The sequence below is a fragment of the Oncorhynchus mykiss genome, chromosome 23, assembly GCF_057628025.1.
Source record: "Oncorhynchus mykiss isolate SJ-2025 chromosome 23, ASM5762802v1, whole genome shotgun sequence".
NCBI classification, from domain to species: Eukaryota; Metazoa; Chordata; class Actinopteri; order Salmoniformes; family Salmonidae; genus Oncorhynchus; species Oncorhynchus mykiss.
In genome coordinates this window covers 44,136,937-44,149,303 of record NC_143044.1, presented here as the reverse complement: position 1 = coordinate 44,149,303, position 12,367 = coordinate 44,136,937, and the positions used below count along the sequence as shown (strand labels likewise).

At 43.0% G+C, this 12,367-nt stretch overlaps 1 protein-coding gene across 1 annotated transcript; it reads right to left on the bottom strand.

Moving 5' to 3' along the window:
- Positions 1-3,673: 3,673 nt before the first annotated feature.
- Positions 3,674-5,787, bottom strand: LOC118943904 (cytochrome c oxidase assembly factor 3 homolog, mitochondrial). Its single transcript, XM_036960787.2, has 2 exons — positions 5,499-5,787; positions 3,674-4,929 (listed from the first exon to the last, which is right to left on the bottom strand). Exons 1-2 carry the CDS (start codon positions 5,695-5,697, stop codon positions 4,835-4,837), a joined length of 294 nt encoding a protein of 97 aa, XP_036816682.1. The 5' UTR covers positions 5,698-5,787; the 3' UTR covers positions 3,674-4,834.
- Between the last annotated feature and the right edge of the window lie 6,580 nt (positions 5,788-12,367).

The window sequence follows — 12,367 nt, the reverse complement described above, 5'->3', positions numbered from 1 at the left end:
CTATGAAATAACACATATGGAATAATGTATTAACCAAAAAAGTGTTCAACATCAAAATAGCCACCCTTTGCCTTGATGACAGATTAGGAAGGTATGGTGTTCTTTGGGTAGGACAAAGAATGCTGAGTTGCATCCAACAAACACCATACCTACTGTGAAGCATGGGGGTGGAAACATCATGCTTTGGGGCTTTTTCTGCAAAGGGACCAGGACGACTGATGTAAAGGAAAGAATGAATGGGGCCATGTATCGTGAGATTTTGAGTGAAAACCTCCTTCCATCAGCAAGGGCATTGAAGATGAAACGTGGCTGGGTCTTTCAGCATGACAACGATCCCAAACACACCGCCCGGGCAACGAAGGAGTGGCTTCGTAAGAAGCATTTCAAGGTCCTGGAGTGGCCTAGCCAGTCTCCAGATCTCAACCTCATAGACAATCTTTGGAGGGAGTTGAAAGTCCGTGTTGCCCAGCAACAGCCCCAAAACATCACTGCTCTAGAGGAGATCTGCATGGAGGAATGGGCCAAAATACCAGCAACAGTGTGTGAAAACCTTGTGAAGACTTACAGAAAACGTTTGACCTCTGTCATTGCCAACAAAGGGTATATAACAAAGTATTGAGATAAACGTTTGTTATTGACCAAATACTTATTTTCCATCATCATTTGCAAATAAATTAATAAAAAATCCTACAATGTGATCTTCTGGAGAAAAAAAAAATCAAATTTTGTCTCTCATAGTTGAAGTGTACCTATGATGAAAATTACAGGCCTCTCATCTTTTTAAGTGGGAGAACTTGCATAATTGGTGGCTGACTAACTACTTTTTTGCCCCACTGTATGCTGAGATAATCTGTTCACCCACATTGCATCTCACAAAGACACGGCGGTTGGAACCAAAAATATCAAATTTGGACCCCAGACCAAAGGACAAATTTCCACCAGTCTAATGTCCATTGCTTGTGTTTCTTGGCCCAAGCAAGTCTTTTCTTATTATTGGTGTCCTTTAGTAGTGGTTTCTTTGCAGCAATTCGACCATGAAGGCCTGATTCACACAGTCTCCTCTGAACAGTTAATGTTGAGCTGTGTCTGTTACTTGAACTCTGTGAAGCATTTATTTGGACTGCAATTTCTGAAGCTGGTAACTCTAATGAACTTATCCTCTGCAGCAGAGGTAGCTTTGGGTCTTCCTGCCCTGTGGCGGTCCTCATGAGAGACAGTTTCGTTTTTGCGACTGCACTTGATGAAACTTTCAAAAGTTCTTGAAATGTTCTGTATTGACTGACCTTCATGTCTTAAAGTTATGATGGACTGTCATTTCTCTTTGCTTATTTGAGCTGTTCTAGCAATAATATAACTTGGTCTTTTACCAAATAGGGCTATTTTCTGTATACCCCGCCTACGTTGTCACAACACAACTGATTGGCTCAAACGCATTAAGAAGGAAAGACATTCCACAAATTAACTTTTAACAAGGCACACCTGTTCATTTAAACGCATGATGATTCAGTGATTACCTCATGAAGCTGGTTGAGAGAACGCTAAGAGTGTGCAAAGTTGTCATCAAGGCAAAGGGTGGCTTTTGAAGAATCTCAGATATAAGATACATTTTGATTTGTTTAACACTTTTTTGGTTACTACATGATTCCATAGTTTTGATGTCTTCCACAATGTAGAACATAGTAAAAAGAGTAACCCTTGAATGAATAGGTGTTCTAAAACTTTTTACCGGTATTGTATGTAACAGGGAATTGATCATAGACACTAACAATCAAAGGGCAAACAGTTAACACAATGAAGTTATGAAACAATGAGAGATGTGCCTTCTGCATCTTAGCCACACGCTCCTTCTTTGACCACGGCCTCCTCAATGAATTAGTCCACTGAGACATGCGCAAATCAGACATGGAACAAACAATTGACCAGTAGACTAAATGGGCTGTCCTAAAGGTGTTCCTAATGTTTTGTACACAACATTGAACAATGATAAAACATTTCTGCAATGTGTAATAAACAAGGCACCCTCTGCACTTTAGTAACTTCTACTTTAGTAGTCACTAATTTCACACTTTTTGTTAAATGAAGTAGCTTATTTATATGCACAGGTAGGGAGGCGAGAGAATGACTGCATAACAAATGGATGGAACTGTGAGCCCTTAGCCATTGCCTTAAATACGCACACTGAATTCTATTTTTATTTCATTTAACTAGGCAAGTCAGTTAAGAACAAATTCTTATATACAATGACGACCTACTCCGGCCAAACCCTAACCCGGACGACACTGGGCCAATTGTGTGCCACCCCATGGGACTCCCAATCACGGGCGGTTGTGATACAGTCTAGAATCGAACCAGGGTCTGTAGTGACACCTCTAGCCCAGATGCACTGCCTTAGACCGCTGCGCCACTCAGGATAATACTCACCTAAGATTTCCACAAGTGTATATATTTAAAGAAAATGTGATTACAATGCTAATATTTTAATATATGTGTATGATTGTATCGCTTTGATATGCAAAGCTGCTGTCCTGCCATGCTCAAATCTGTGCCTTCCCCTTGCAATGTCTTATTTAATATTTTTACTCTGTAGGTTTGGTGGCATACTCTGTAAATCATATTTTGACATAATAAACAGTTGGAATTATGAAGTTTGGAAGTTTAGAAGTTGGAAGTTTACATACACTTAGGTTGGAGTCATTTAAACTCATTTTTCAACCACTCTACATATTTCTTGTTAACAAACTATAGTTTTGGCAAGTGGGTTAGGACATCTACTTTGTGCATTACACAAGTAATTTTTCCAACAATTGTTTACAAACAGATTATTTCACTTATAATTCACGATATCACAATTCCAGTGAGTCAGAAGGTTACATACACTAAGTTGACTGTGCCTTTAAACAGCTTGGAAAATTCCAGAAAATGATGTCATGGCTTTAGAAGCTTCTGATAGGCTAATTGACATCATTTGAGTCAATTGGAGGTGTACATGTGGATGTATTTCAAGGCCTACCTTCAAACTCAGTTCCTCTTTGCTTGGCATCATTGGAAAATCAAAAGAAATCAGAAATAAATTGTGGCACTCCACAAGTCTGGTTCATCCTTGGGAGCAATTTCCAAGTGTCTGAAGGTAACATGTTCAACTGTACAAACAATAGTATGCAAGTATAAACACCATGGGACCACATAGCCGTCATACCGCTCAGGAAGGAGACACGTTCTGTCTCCTAGAGATGAACGTACTTTGGTGCGAAAAGTGAAAATCAATCCCAGAACAACAGCAAAGGACCTTGTGAAGATGCTGAAGTTAAACAATTTAAAGGCAATGCTCCCAAATACTAATTGAGTATATGTAAACTTCTGACCCACTGGGAATGTGATGAAAGAAGTCAAATCTGAAATAAATCACTATTATTCGGACATTTCACATTCTTAAAATAAAGTGGTGATCCTAACGGACCTAAAATAGGGAATTATTACTAGGATTAAATGTCAGGAATTGTTTAAAACTAGGATTAAATGTCAGGAATAGTTTAAAACTGAGTTTAAATGTATTTGGCTAAGGTGCATGTAAACTTCTGACTTCAACTGTATGTGTGTCATTTAGCCTAGGAAACATTACACTGACCTTACATGAAGATGTCCTTTGTTTTGTAAAAAAAACGACATAATACAATTTTTACAACTCCGTCCTTTATCAACATAAATATATTTCAAACTGATTGTGTTTCTTTGTCTCAGTTCAGTAGTTCCAATTCAAATCCCACACATTTTAAGGTCACTGTAGAATTCACATCATTGATTGGAGGTTGAATTAGTTCTATAGACAGTTTTGGGAGACATGACACTGAATGGGGCAGTACCAATAATTATATACAAGTGACTGACTACTTATTGGGAGAAAAGGAAGAATAGGGTCATGTTCATGTAGGGCACACTACAGATTTATTTTTTAGTAGTCCATTTTCTTCCATTTAGTAAACACCACCCAGGTATCCTGAATTGGTAGGGCAATCGGGAGCAGTAGATCTTTCCTCCTATTGACAAGCATGTGTAACAGTACTCTTCTTGCATTGTGTACAATCAATCATCGACACAAGCGCCAACTTGTAGCACCAGTCATGGAGCTTTATTCTGATAGGAACAGCACAAAATTGCACGTCATGCAATGCACAGCTCACCATCCAACTCTGCACGTGACGCACTGTACAAAATATACGAACCCCCCCACCAGACACAGTAAGTTGCTAGCTAGTATTAGGTGGAATTATCTACAACAAAATGCACAACAAATATTCTCCAAAAACCGCTGCATCTTATGTGTGATGTTCCAATAACATTTACAAACAAATTGATATAAATTGTACAGTTAAAACATCACTTGGGAGTATAAAAAACACTTTTGGCGTGCAGTGCTTTGCACAACAACTTACTGATGGTTTGGTGCATGTTCACTGGGACGATTCTAACTGGAACATCCCCCCTCGTAAGCAAGCTACGCAAACCAGCCAATAAGATGCCATGTTGAGTAGGTGAAGGCAAGACGAAACTAAAACCAAAACCCATTGGCTTAACAATAAAGTGACAAGGGGAATCACCAATATAACCCTGTTACACATGTTTAATCACAATGAAGACCCTTAAGTCAGCAACATAGTTACATAACCTACAGATCCTGGGCAAAACAGGTCCAATGCTGCCTCTTTGAAAGTTGACAATGGCTAGCAGTGGAATAAGGTGTAGCTTCTGCATTAGTCCCTTCGTCCATTCCGGTAAAGTAGATAGGATACCTGGCACACCACACAGTCCATCTGAGCTAAGTTTTCTGATTGCCATGTCAGTTGGCGCCTGTCTTTGCCCCTCTTATCTTGGCCTCCTCATCCAGCTCATCCATGATCTTCTCCTGTTTCACTGAGTAAAACGTGTAGGCATCTAGGAGAAGCAAAGTCAAGTCAAATGTGCAGACTGAGGCAAGGGATGTGCTGGCTGAAAAGCGATCTACAGTCGACCTTAGTTACTGTACATACGCACAAAGATGAATGTTTTCAACATCAGCATACATTTATGGCAGACATGTTTTACACTCATCACCAGCTTTCACTGTAGCAGCCTACAATAAAGTGACAGAGCTATTTAGGTAGCTAGTTAGCCAATTAGTGAACCAGAAACTGGGCATTCAGGAGACGCTGAATATGGCGATTCGATTTTAAAGGATAATCGCTATATTCAACGTCTCCTGTAAACCCAAATTCTGGTTTTAAGGCCAATTAACTAACTCGCTTGCTACAGTACAATGCAAACACTTCATGCTGCGCTTCACCATTACAACGTGCATGTCATTACATTTCTACAATGACTTGCAGCTTCAATGTCCTACATGAATGTCCGGTTGACTAAACTATGGAAAACATTGCCATGGCTTGTTATATCATGCCGGATAGTGCACGTTATCTCTTACGTAACTAGCTAGTTCACCTTGTGTGACTGTTTGGCAAGGATACAAATTCCCATTACAATGGCTCCGATACCAAGTCCTGTTGCAATATTACGGCCCCTCAGTTGCTGCGATTTCTTCTTCCATTGCGCGAGCTCCACTTGTCTGATAAAGTAGAACTCGTCCCTGGTAAGATCCTCCTTGTTTGGATCTATTCTCTTGGCAAAGGGGACTTCAGGATCCAACTTTGGTTTCTGGTCAGACATTTTTCCGACGACCGGACTGGTCTGCTTTTGCAACACTATAATAGGTCCCTCCGACGTTTCCGGGTTCGACGCAAAAAAGTTCCTGTTTCGAATGCGATTTCTGTATGTGTGTGTTGCAATTACCCCATCTCATGGGCAATATGAAGTACTGCCTTTCATGGAAAACGGTTCTAGAATTTTGTCAGAATTTTCAGAATTTTTATTTTTTTGTCAGAATTTTATCCAATCTGGACAAGACCCATGTAAGAATGTTGTTCATTGACTCCAGCTCAGTATTCAAATCAAATGTATTTATAAAACCCTTCTTACGACAGCTGATATCTCAAAGTGCTGTTCAGAAACCCAGCCTAAAACCCCAAACAATGCTGGTGTAGACACACAGTGGCTTGAAAAAACTCCCTAGAAAGGCCAGAACCTGGGAAGAAACCTAGAGAGAAACCAGGCTATGTGGGGTGGCCAGTCCTCTTCTAGCTGTGCCGAGTGGATATTATAACGGAACATGGCCAAGATGTTCAAATGTTCATAGGTGACCAGCAGGTTTAAATAATAATAATCACAGTGGATGTTGAGGGTGCAACAGGTCAGCACCTCAGGAGTGTATAGAGAGAGAGAGAGAGCGAAAGAGAGAGAGAGAGTAAATACTTAAATTCACACAGGAACCGGATAAGACAGGAGAAATACTCCAGATATAACAGACTGACCATGGCCCCCCAACACATGAACTACTGCAGCATAAATACTGGAGGCTGAGACAGGAGGGGTCGGGAGACACAGTGGCCTCATCCGACAATATCCCCGGACAGGGCCAAACAGGAATAATGTGGAAATTAAGTCATGGTCAAAACATATTCATACAACAGTAGCTAGGATGGGGAGAAGTCTGTCCATAATAAACCGTTGCTCTGCATTCTTAACAGCACTATCAACAAGGCAGGTCCTACAGGCTCTAGTTTTGTCGCACCTGGATTATTGTTCAGTCGTGTGGTCAGGTACCACACAGAAAGGGACTTAGGAAAATTGCAATTGGCTCAGAACAGGGCAGCACGGCTGGCTCTTGGATGTACACAGAGATCTAACATTAATAATATGTATGTCAATTTCTCCTGGCTCAAAGTGGAGGAGAGATTGACTTCATCACTACTTGTATTTGTGAGAGGTATTGACATGTTGAATGCACCGAGCTGTCTGTTTTAACTACTGGCACACAGCTTGGACACTCATGCATACCCCACAAGACACCAGAGGTCTCTTCACAGTCCCCAAGTCCAGAACAGACTATGGGAAGCGCACAGTACTACATAGAACCATGACTACATGAAACTTTATTCCACATCAAGTAACTCATGCAAGCAGTAAAATTATATTTAGAAAACAGATAAAAATACATCTTATGGAACAGCGGAGACTGTGAAGCAACACAAACGTAGGCACAGACACATGCATACAAACATACAATAAAATATGCACTACACACAAACATACACGTATTTTGTGTTCTAGATATGTGGTAGTAGAGTAGGGGCCTGAGGGCACACACTTAATGTTGTGAAATTAGTTGTGAATGTACTGTTAGACATGGCGCCAGAGAGAATGGCTGCTGTTTTACAGTCTCCTAACCAATTGGGCTATTGTGTGTGTTTTTCCACATTATCTGTAACTTATTTTGAACATAATGTTTCTGCCACCTTCTCTTATGACCGAAAAGAGCTTCTAGAAATCAGGACAGCGATTGCTCACTTCAAATTGAAAGACGAGTTTTACTTTAATGAGTCGGACGAGAGCGATTTACTCCAGACATCCGACAAGGCCCTCATCCCCGTCATCCCTGTCATTCGCAGGAGAAAGAAACGGACATATCGAGGACGAAGGTCAGGGTGCCTTGTTAGGATCCGGTGGTGAGTGGGTCATTTGACTTTACCATCAGCCCTATTAGCCAACGTACGTACAATCATTGAATAATAAAACAGACGAACTACAAGCACGTACAGTATATCCTACCAACGGGACATTAAAATATGTAATATCTTATGTTTCACAGAGTCGTGGCTGAACGACGACATTAATAACATACATCTGGCGGGTTATACACTGTATCTGCAGGATAGAACAGTAGCCTATGGTAAGACAAGGGGCGGCGGTCTAAGTATATTTGTAAACAACAGCTGGTGCACGATATCTAAGAAGTCTCTAAGTTTTCTTCGCCTGAGGTAGAGTATCTCATGATAAGCTGGAGAGGACTCCATTAACCAAGAGAGTTTTTCCATCTACATTCTTCGTAGCTGTCTATTTACCACCACAAACCGATGCTGGCACAAAGACGACACTCAAAGAGCTGTATACGGCCATAACCAAACAGGAAAACACTCATCCAGAGGCGGCGCTCCTAATGGCCGGGAACTTTAATGTAGGGAAACAAATCCGTTTTACCTTATTTCTACCTGCATGTTAAATGTGCAACCAGAGGGGGAAAAAACTCTAGACCACCTTTACTCCACAAGCAGAGACGCAGACAAAGCTCTCCTTCACCCTCCATTTGGCAAATCTCAAAATAATTATATCCTCCTGATTCCTGTTCACAAACGAAAACTAAAGCAGAAAGCACCAGGGACTCTGTCAATAAAAAAGTGGTCAGATGAAGCAGATGCCAAGCTACAGGACTGTTTTGATAGCACAGACTGGAATATGTTCCAGGTTTCCAGGAGTACACCACATCAGTCACTGGTTTCATCAACAAGTGCATCGATGATGTCGTACCAAAAATGACTGTACGTACAGTACATACCCCAACCAGAAGCCATGGATTACAGGCAACATCATAGTCCAAGCACACCAGGACAGTCATAAAGAGGCCATGACAAAACCTATTCCCCCTCAGGAGACTGAAAAAATGTGTCATGTGTCCTCAGATCCTCAAAAAGTTCTACAGCATCACCATCGAGAGCATCCTGACTGGTTGCATCACAGCGTGGTATGGCAACTGCTCGGCCTCCGACCACACGATCCAGTACATCACTGGGGCCAAGCTTCCTGCCATCCAGGACCTCTTTACCAGGCGGTGTCAGAGAAAGGTCCTAAAAATTGCCAAAGACTCCAACCCTAGTCACAGACTGTTAACTCTGCTACCGCACAGCAAGTGGTACCGGAGCGCCAAGTCTAGGTCCAAAAGATTTCTTAACAGCTACTACCCCGAAGTCAGACTCACATGAAACATTTCCAATCCAAAATTAAATCTAGAATCGGTTTCCTATTTCGCAACAAAGCATCCTTCACTCATGCCGCCAAACATACCCTCGTAAAACAGACCATCCTACCGATCCTCGACTTCGGCGATGTCATTTACAAAATAGCCTCCAACACTCTATCACAGTGCCATTTGTTTTGTAACCAAAGCCCCATATACTACCCACCACTGCGACCTGTACGCTCTGCCATGAAGCCGGCTCAGCACATCTGGTCTCCAGTGTGTCTCCTCAGGCCGGGCTACATGGCACCAGCCCTGCGCATGGTGTCCCCGGGTTCGCCAGCACAGCCCAGTGCGGTCTATTCCACCTTGCCGCACTGGCCTGGCTACGGGGAGCATCCATTCAGGTAGGGTTGTACAGGCTCGGTGCTAGAGACCTCCAGTGCATCTCCACGGTCCGGTCTATCCGGTGCCTCCTCCACACACCAGGCCTCCGGTGGCAGCCCCCCGTACCAGGCTGTCTCTCCGTCTCCTCCCTACAGGTGCTCCCGTCTGTCCTGAGCTGCCACAGTCTCTAGTCTGTCCTGAGCTGCCAGAGTTGCCCGTCTGTCCTGAGCTGCCAGAGTCGCCCGTCTGTCCTGAGCTGTCAGAGTCGCTAGTCAGTCAGGAGCCGCCAGAGCCGCCGGTCAGTCAGGAGCTGCCAGAGCCGCCGGTCAGTCAGGAGCTGCCAGAGCTGTTCGTTACTCCGGTGCTACCGGAATCGCCCTTCACTCCGGAGCTGCCGGAATCGCCCTTCACTTCACTGGAATCGCCCGTCCATTCGGGACCCATTGCTAGGGTCCCCAGTCGAGGTCGGCGGCAAGGATCGCCGCTCTAAAGAGGCAATGGAGGCGGGTTGAGAGGCGGACAAAGACTATGGTGGAGTGGGGTCCACGTCCCGTGCCAGAACCGCCACCGCGGACAGACGCCCACCCAGACCGTCCCCTATAGGTTCAGGCTTTGTGGCCGGAGTCCGCACCTTTGGGGAGGGGGGGGGGGGGGGGGGGGGGGGTGGTACTGTCACGTTCTGACCTTAGTTCCTTTGTTCCTTTTCTGTTAATTAGAGCTGTCAGCTAAGTGGTGATCGATAATGGTGAGGGGTCAAGAGTTTATTCAGTTATGTTGTGTGACCTGTGAGTGTGTTAGTGAGTTGGAATGAACTCTTAAACTCACTTAATTTTAGGTCGGAAGGAGGAGATTCATTCTAGAAGCAATGCAATGACGTCATGTTATTGTATATAAACTGTTGCTCGTGGTAACGTGGCAGCGCGCTCCGAGAATAAATTCTGTTACCTATTATTGATAAGACTGGTCTCCGTCTATTTTATGCAAACAAGAATATTACAAATTCTCATAAAATGGTTGGCGTGTTCATCACCAAAATGCTCGTCAGTAGGTAGACAGGACAGGTGGAACGGTCCAATCGTGATGGCAGATGCTTAAGCAAATGCCCTACAATTCTGTTAACATTTTAACAAGTTACTTTATAGCTAAATTATTAAAATCTCATATTACTTACTATTCAATCCAATACAATATCCAGTCAGTCAGTGAGCTGCTAACTACTTCCTCAACTTCTGCGTTTTTCCCACGTCTCTTCGTCTCCATGCAGATGTAGCGCGCTCTCAAAAATTCAGGTAGAGTTGTGTGTGGTGGATTCAGACGCGCGCATGTTGTTTTTTTCTCACCCTGTCCCTGGTGCATGGAAATGTTTCTGAAAATGATGCAACAGGTCAGACCTGAGTGCATTCCTGATGGTATAGGATACCCCTAACCCATCCAAACTACAGCTCCATCACTCCCCATATGGTCACCATGAAACTGCAGTGGTAAGAAAGTCATTGGGGAATTTATTTTTTTGGCTCACTTGCCAAATAAGCAAGTTGGCTCTTTAGGGTCCTGCCCTTTGCTTCTCCCTAGCAACTGGTTGCTATGCTGCAATTTTTTTTCCATTATGTTGTTGATGCAGTGTATGAGATTCATAACTAGGCCTAATCAACCTCCCCCTGCTGTGCATTGACATGTCAAACATGCTTGCCATTTATCATATGCTCACACCTATAGGCTACAACTCAGTCTAGTTCACAGTAATGTACTGGTTTTACTGCTTGCTGTTTTCTTATGAGACGGAAATAAAATAATTGTACCCACTTTGAATGTGGGAAAATAATATTTACTGGTATCTCTACTTACTTCATTAATATCAGTTTGTTCAAGGCTTAGTTGGCCTTCCCTTGCACGATACAAGCACAATTAGGCCTAAAACTAAAGTACTGGAAATTCTTTAAAGTTGCAATCAGCAGTAAGAACAATAAATGTTTAAACTAATCTCACGAAGCCTTTCTAAATTATATTCTTCAAGAATCAATAGGTACATATCATGTAGCTACTGCTGATCGCCCCTTTAATGGAAAATGAACTGCATGTCAAATTGTTGTTGTGCTTACCTTACAGCGTGAGAATATGCCTGCCTACCCCAACTCCAGTAGCAGATGGTATATCTGCTATGGAGAGCTCATGGGAATAGAGAAAAAAATAATCTCCACCCCATGATCCTCCAGGAGTCTGCACAACATCTGAATGCAGAGCAGAGTGGTGTGACGGATTACAGCTGCCTGAAGCACCCGAGGGAAGGAAGGTGTGTGCGGTATTCAGCCTGTGTGTGAGTGTGATGTGTGCAGAGGAGGCGCTGTGTGTGAGGGAGGCTTTGCTTTGGCAGAGAGAGAGAGAATGAATGTCAATTCCCAATAGCACCCTCTTCCCTATTTAGTGCACTACTTTTGACCAGGGCTCATTAAGCTCTGGTCAAAAGCAGTGCACTAAATAGGGAAGAGGGGGACATTTGGGATGCTGTCAAAGAGAGGTGATGTTGTATCAGTGGATTAACAGTGGATCCAAGGGCCAGAACTCTCTCTCTGGCATAACACTGCTTCAGCTCTACATGACTCTGCTGATCGCTTCACATCAAATTTAACCCTCATTAATCTCTCCTCCTGCCCCTTTCTGGATGCTTCCCAAATGCCATTCTCCCTATACCCTTTATGGTGCACTACATAGAGCTCTGGTCAAAATAAGTGCACTATGTCGAGAATAGGGTGCCATTTGTGACAAAGACCCCACACACTGAAACCAGCAGCCCTGGGCATGGCACACACCTGGCGGGGGAATTTCTCACTGCCGTCCTTTAGCCTCAGCCTTCCTACTGTAATATAGTAGGCTGCAGCACAGAGACATTGTATGACGATACATGCACCAGTTTACACCAAGGCTACAGATCACATTTGAAATTACAATAAAATAATCATTTGAATAAAATGTACATTTTGCATAGCAGTATGCACGTTTTTTTTTAAGACAAGAGTATTCATTAAGTAATGTTGTATTGATCCTCTAAACCAGACATGATCAATATGTTGACCTTTCTTCCCCCCAAGAGAATAGACCTACAAA

Coding starts and splice junctions, on each gene's coding strand:
- LOC118943904 (XM_036960787.2), bottom strand. CDS start 5,697: ATGTCTGACCAGAAACCAAAGTTGGATCCTGAAGTCCCCTTTGCCAAG. Junction 4,930..5,498: donor AGCCATTGTAATGGGAATTT/GTATCCTTGCCA, acceptor TGCTTCTCCTAG/ATGCCTACACGTTTTACTCA.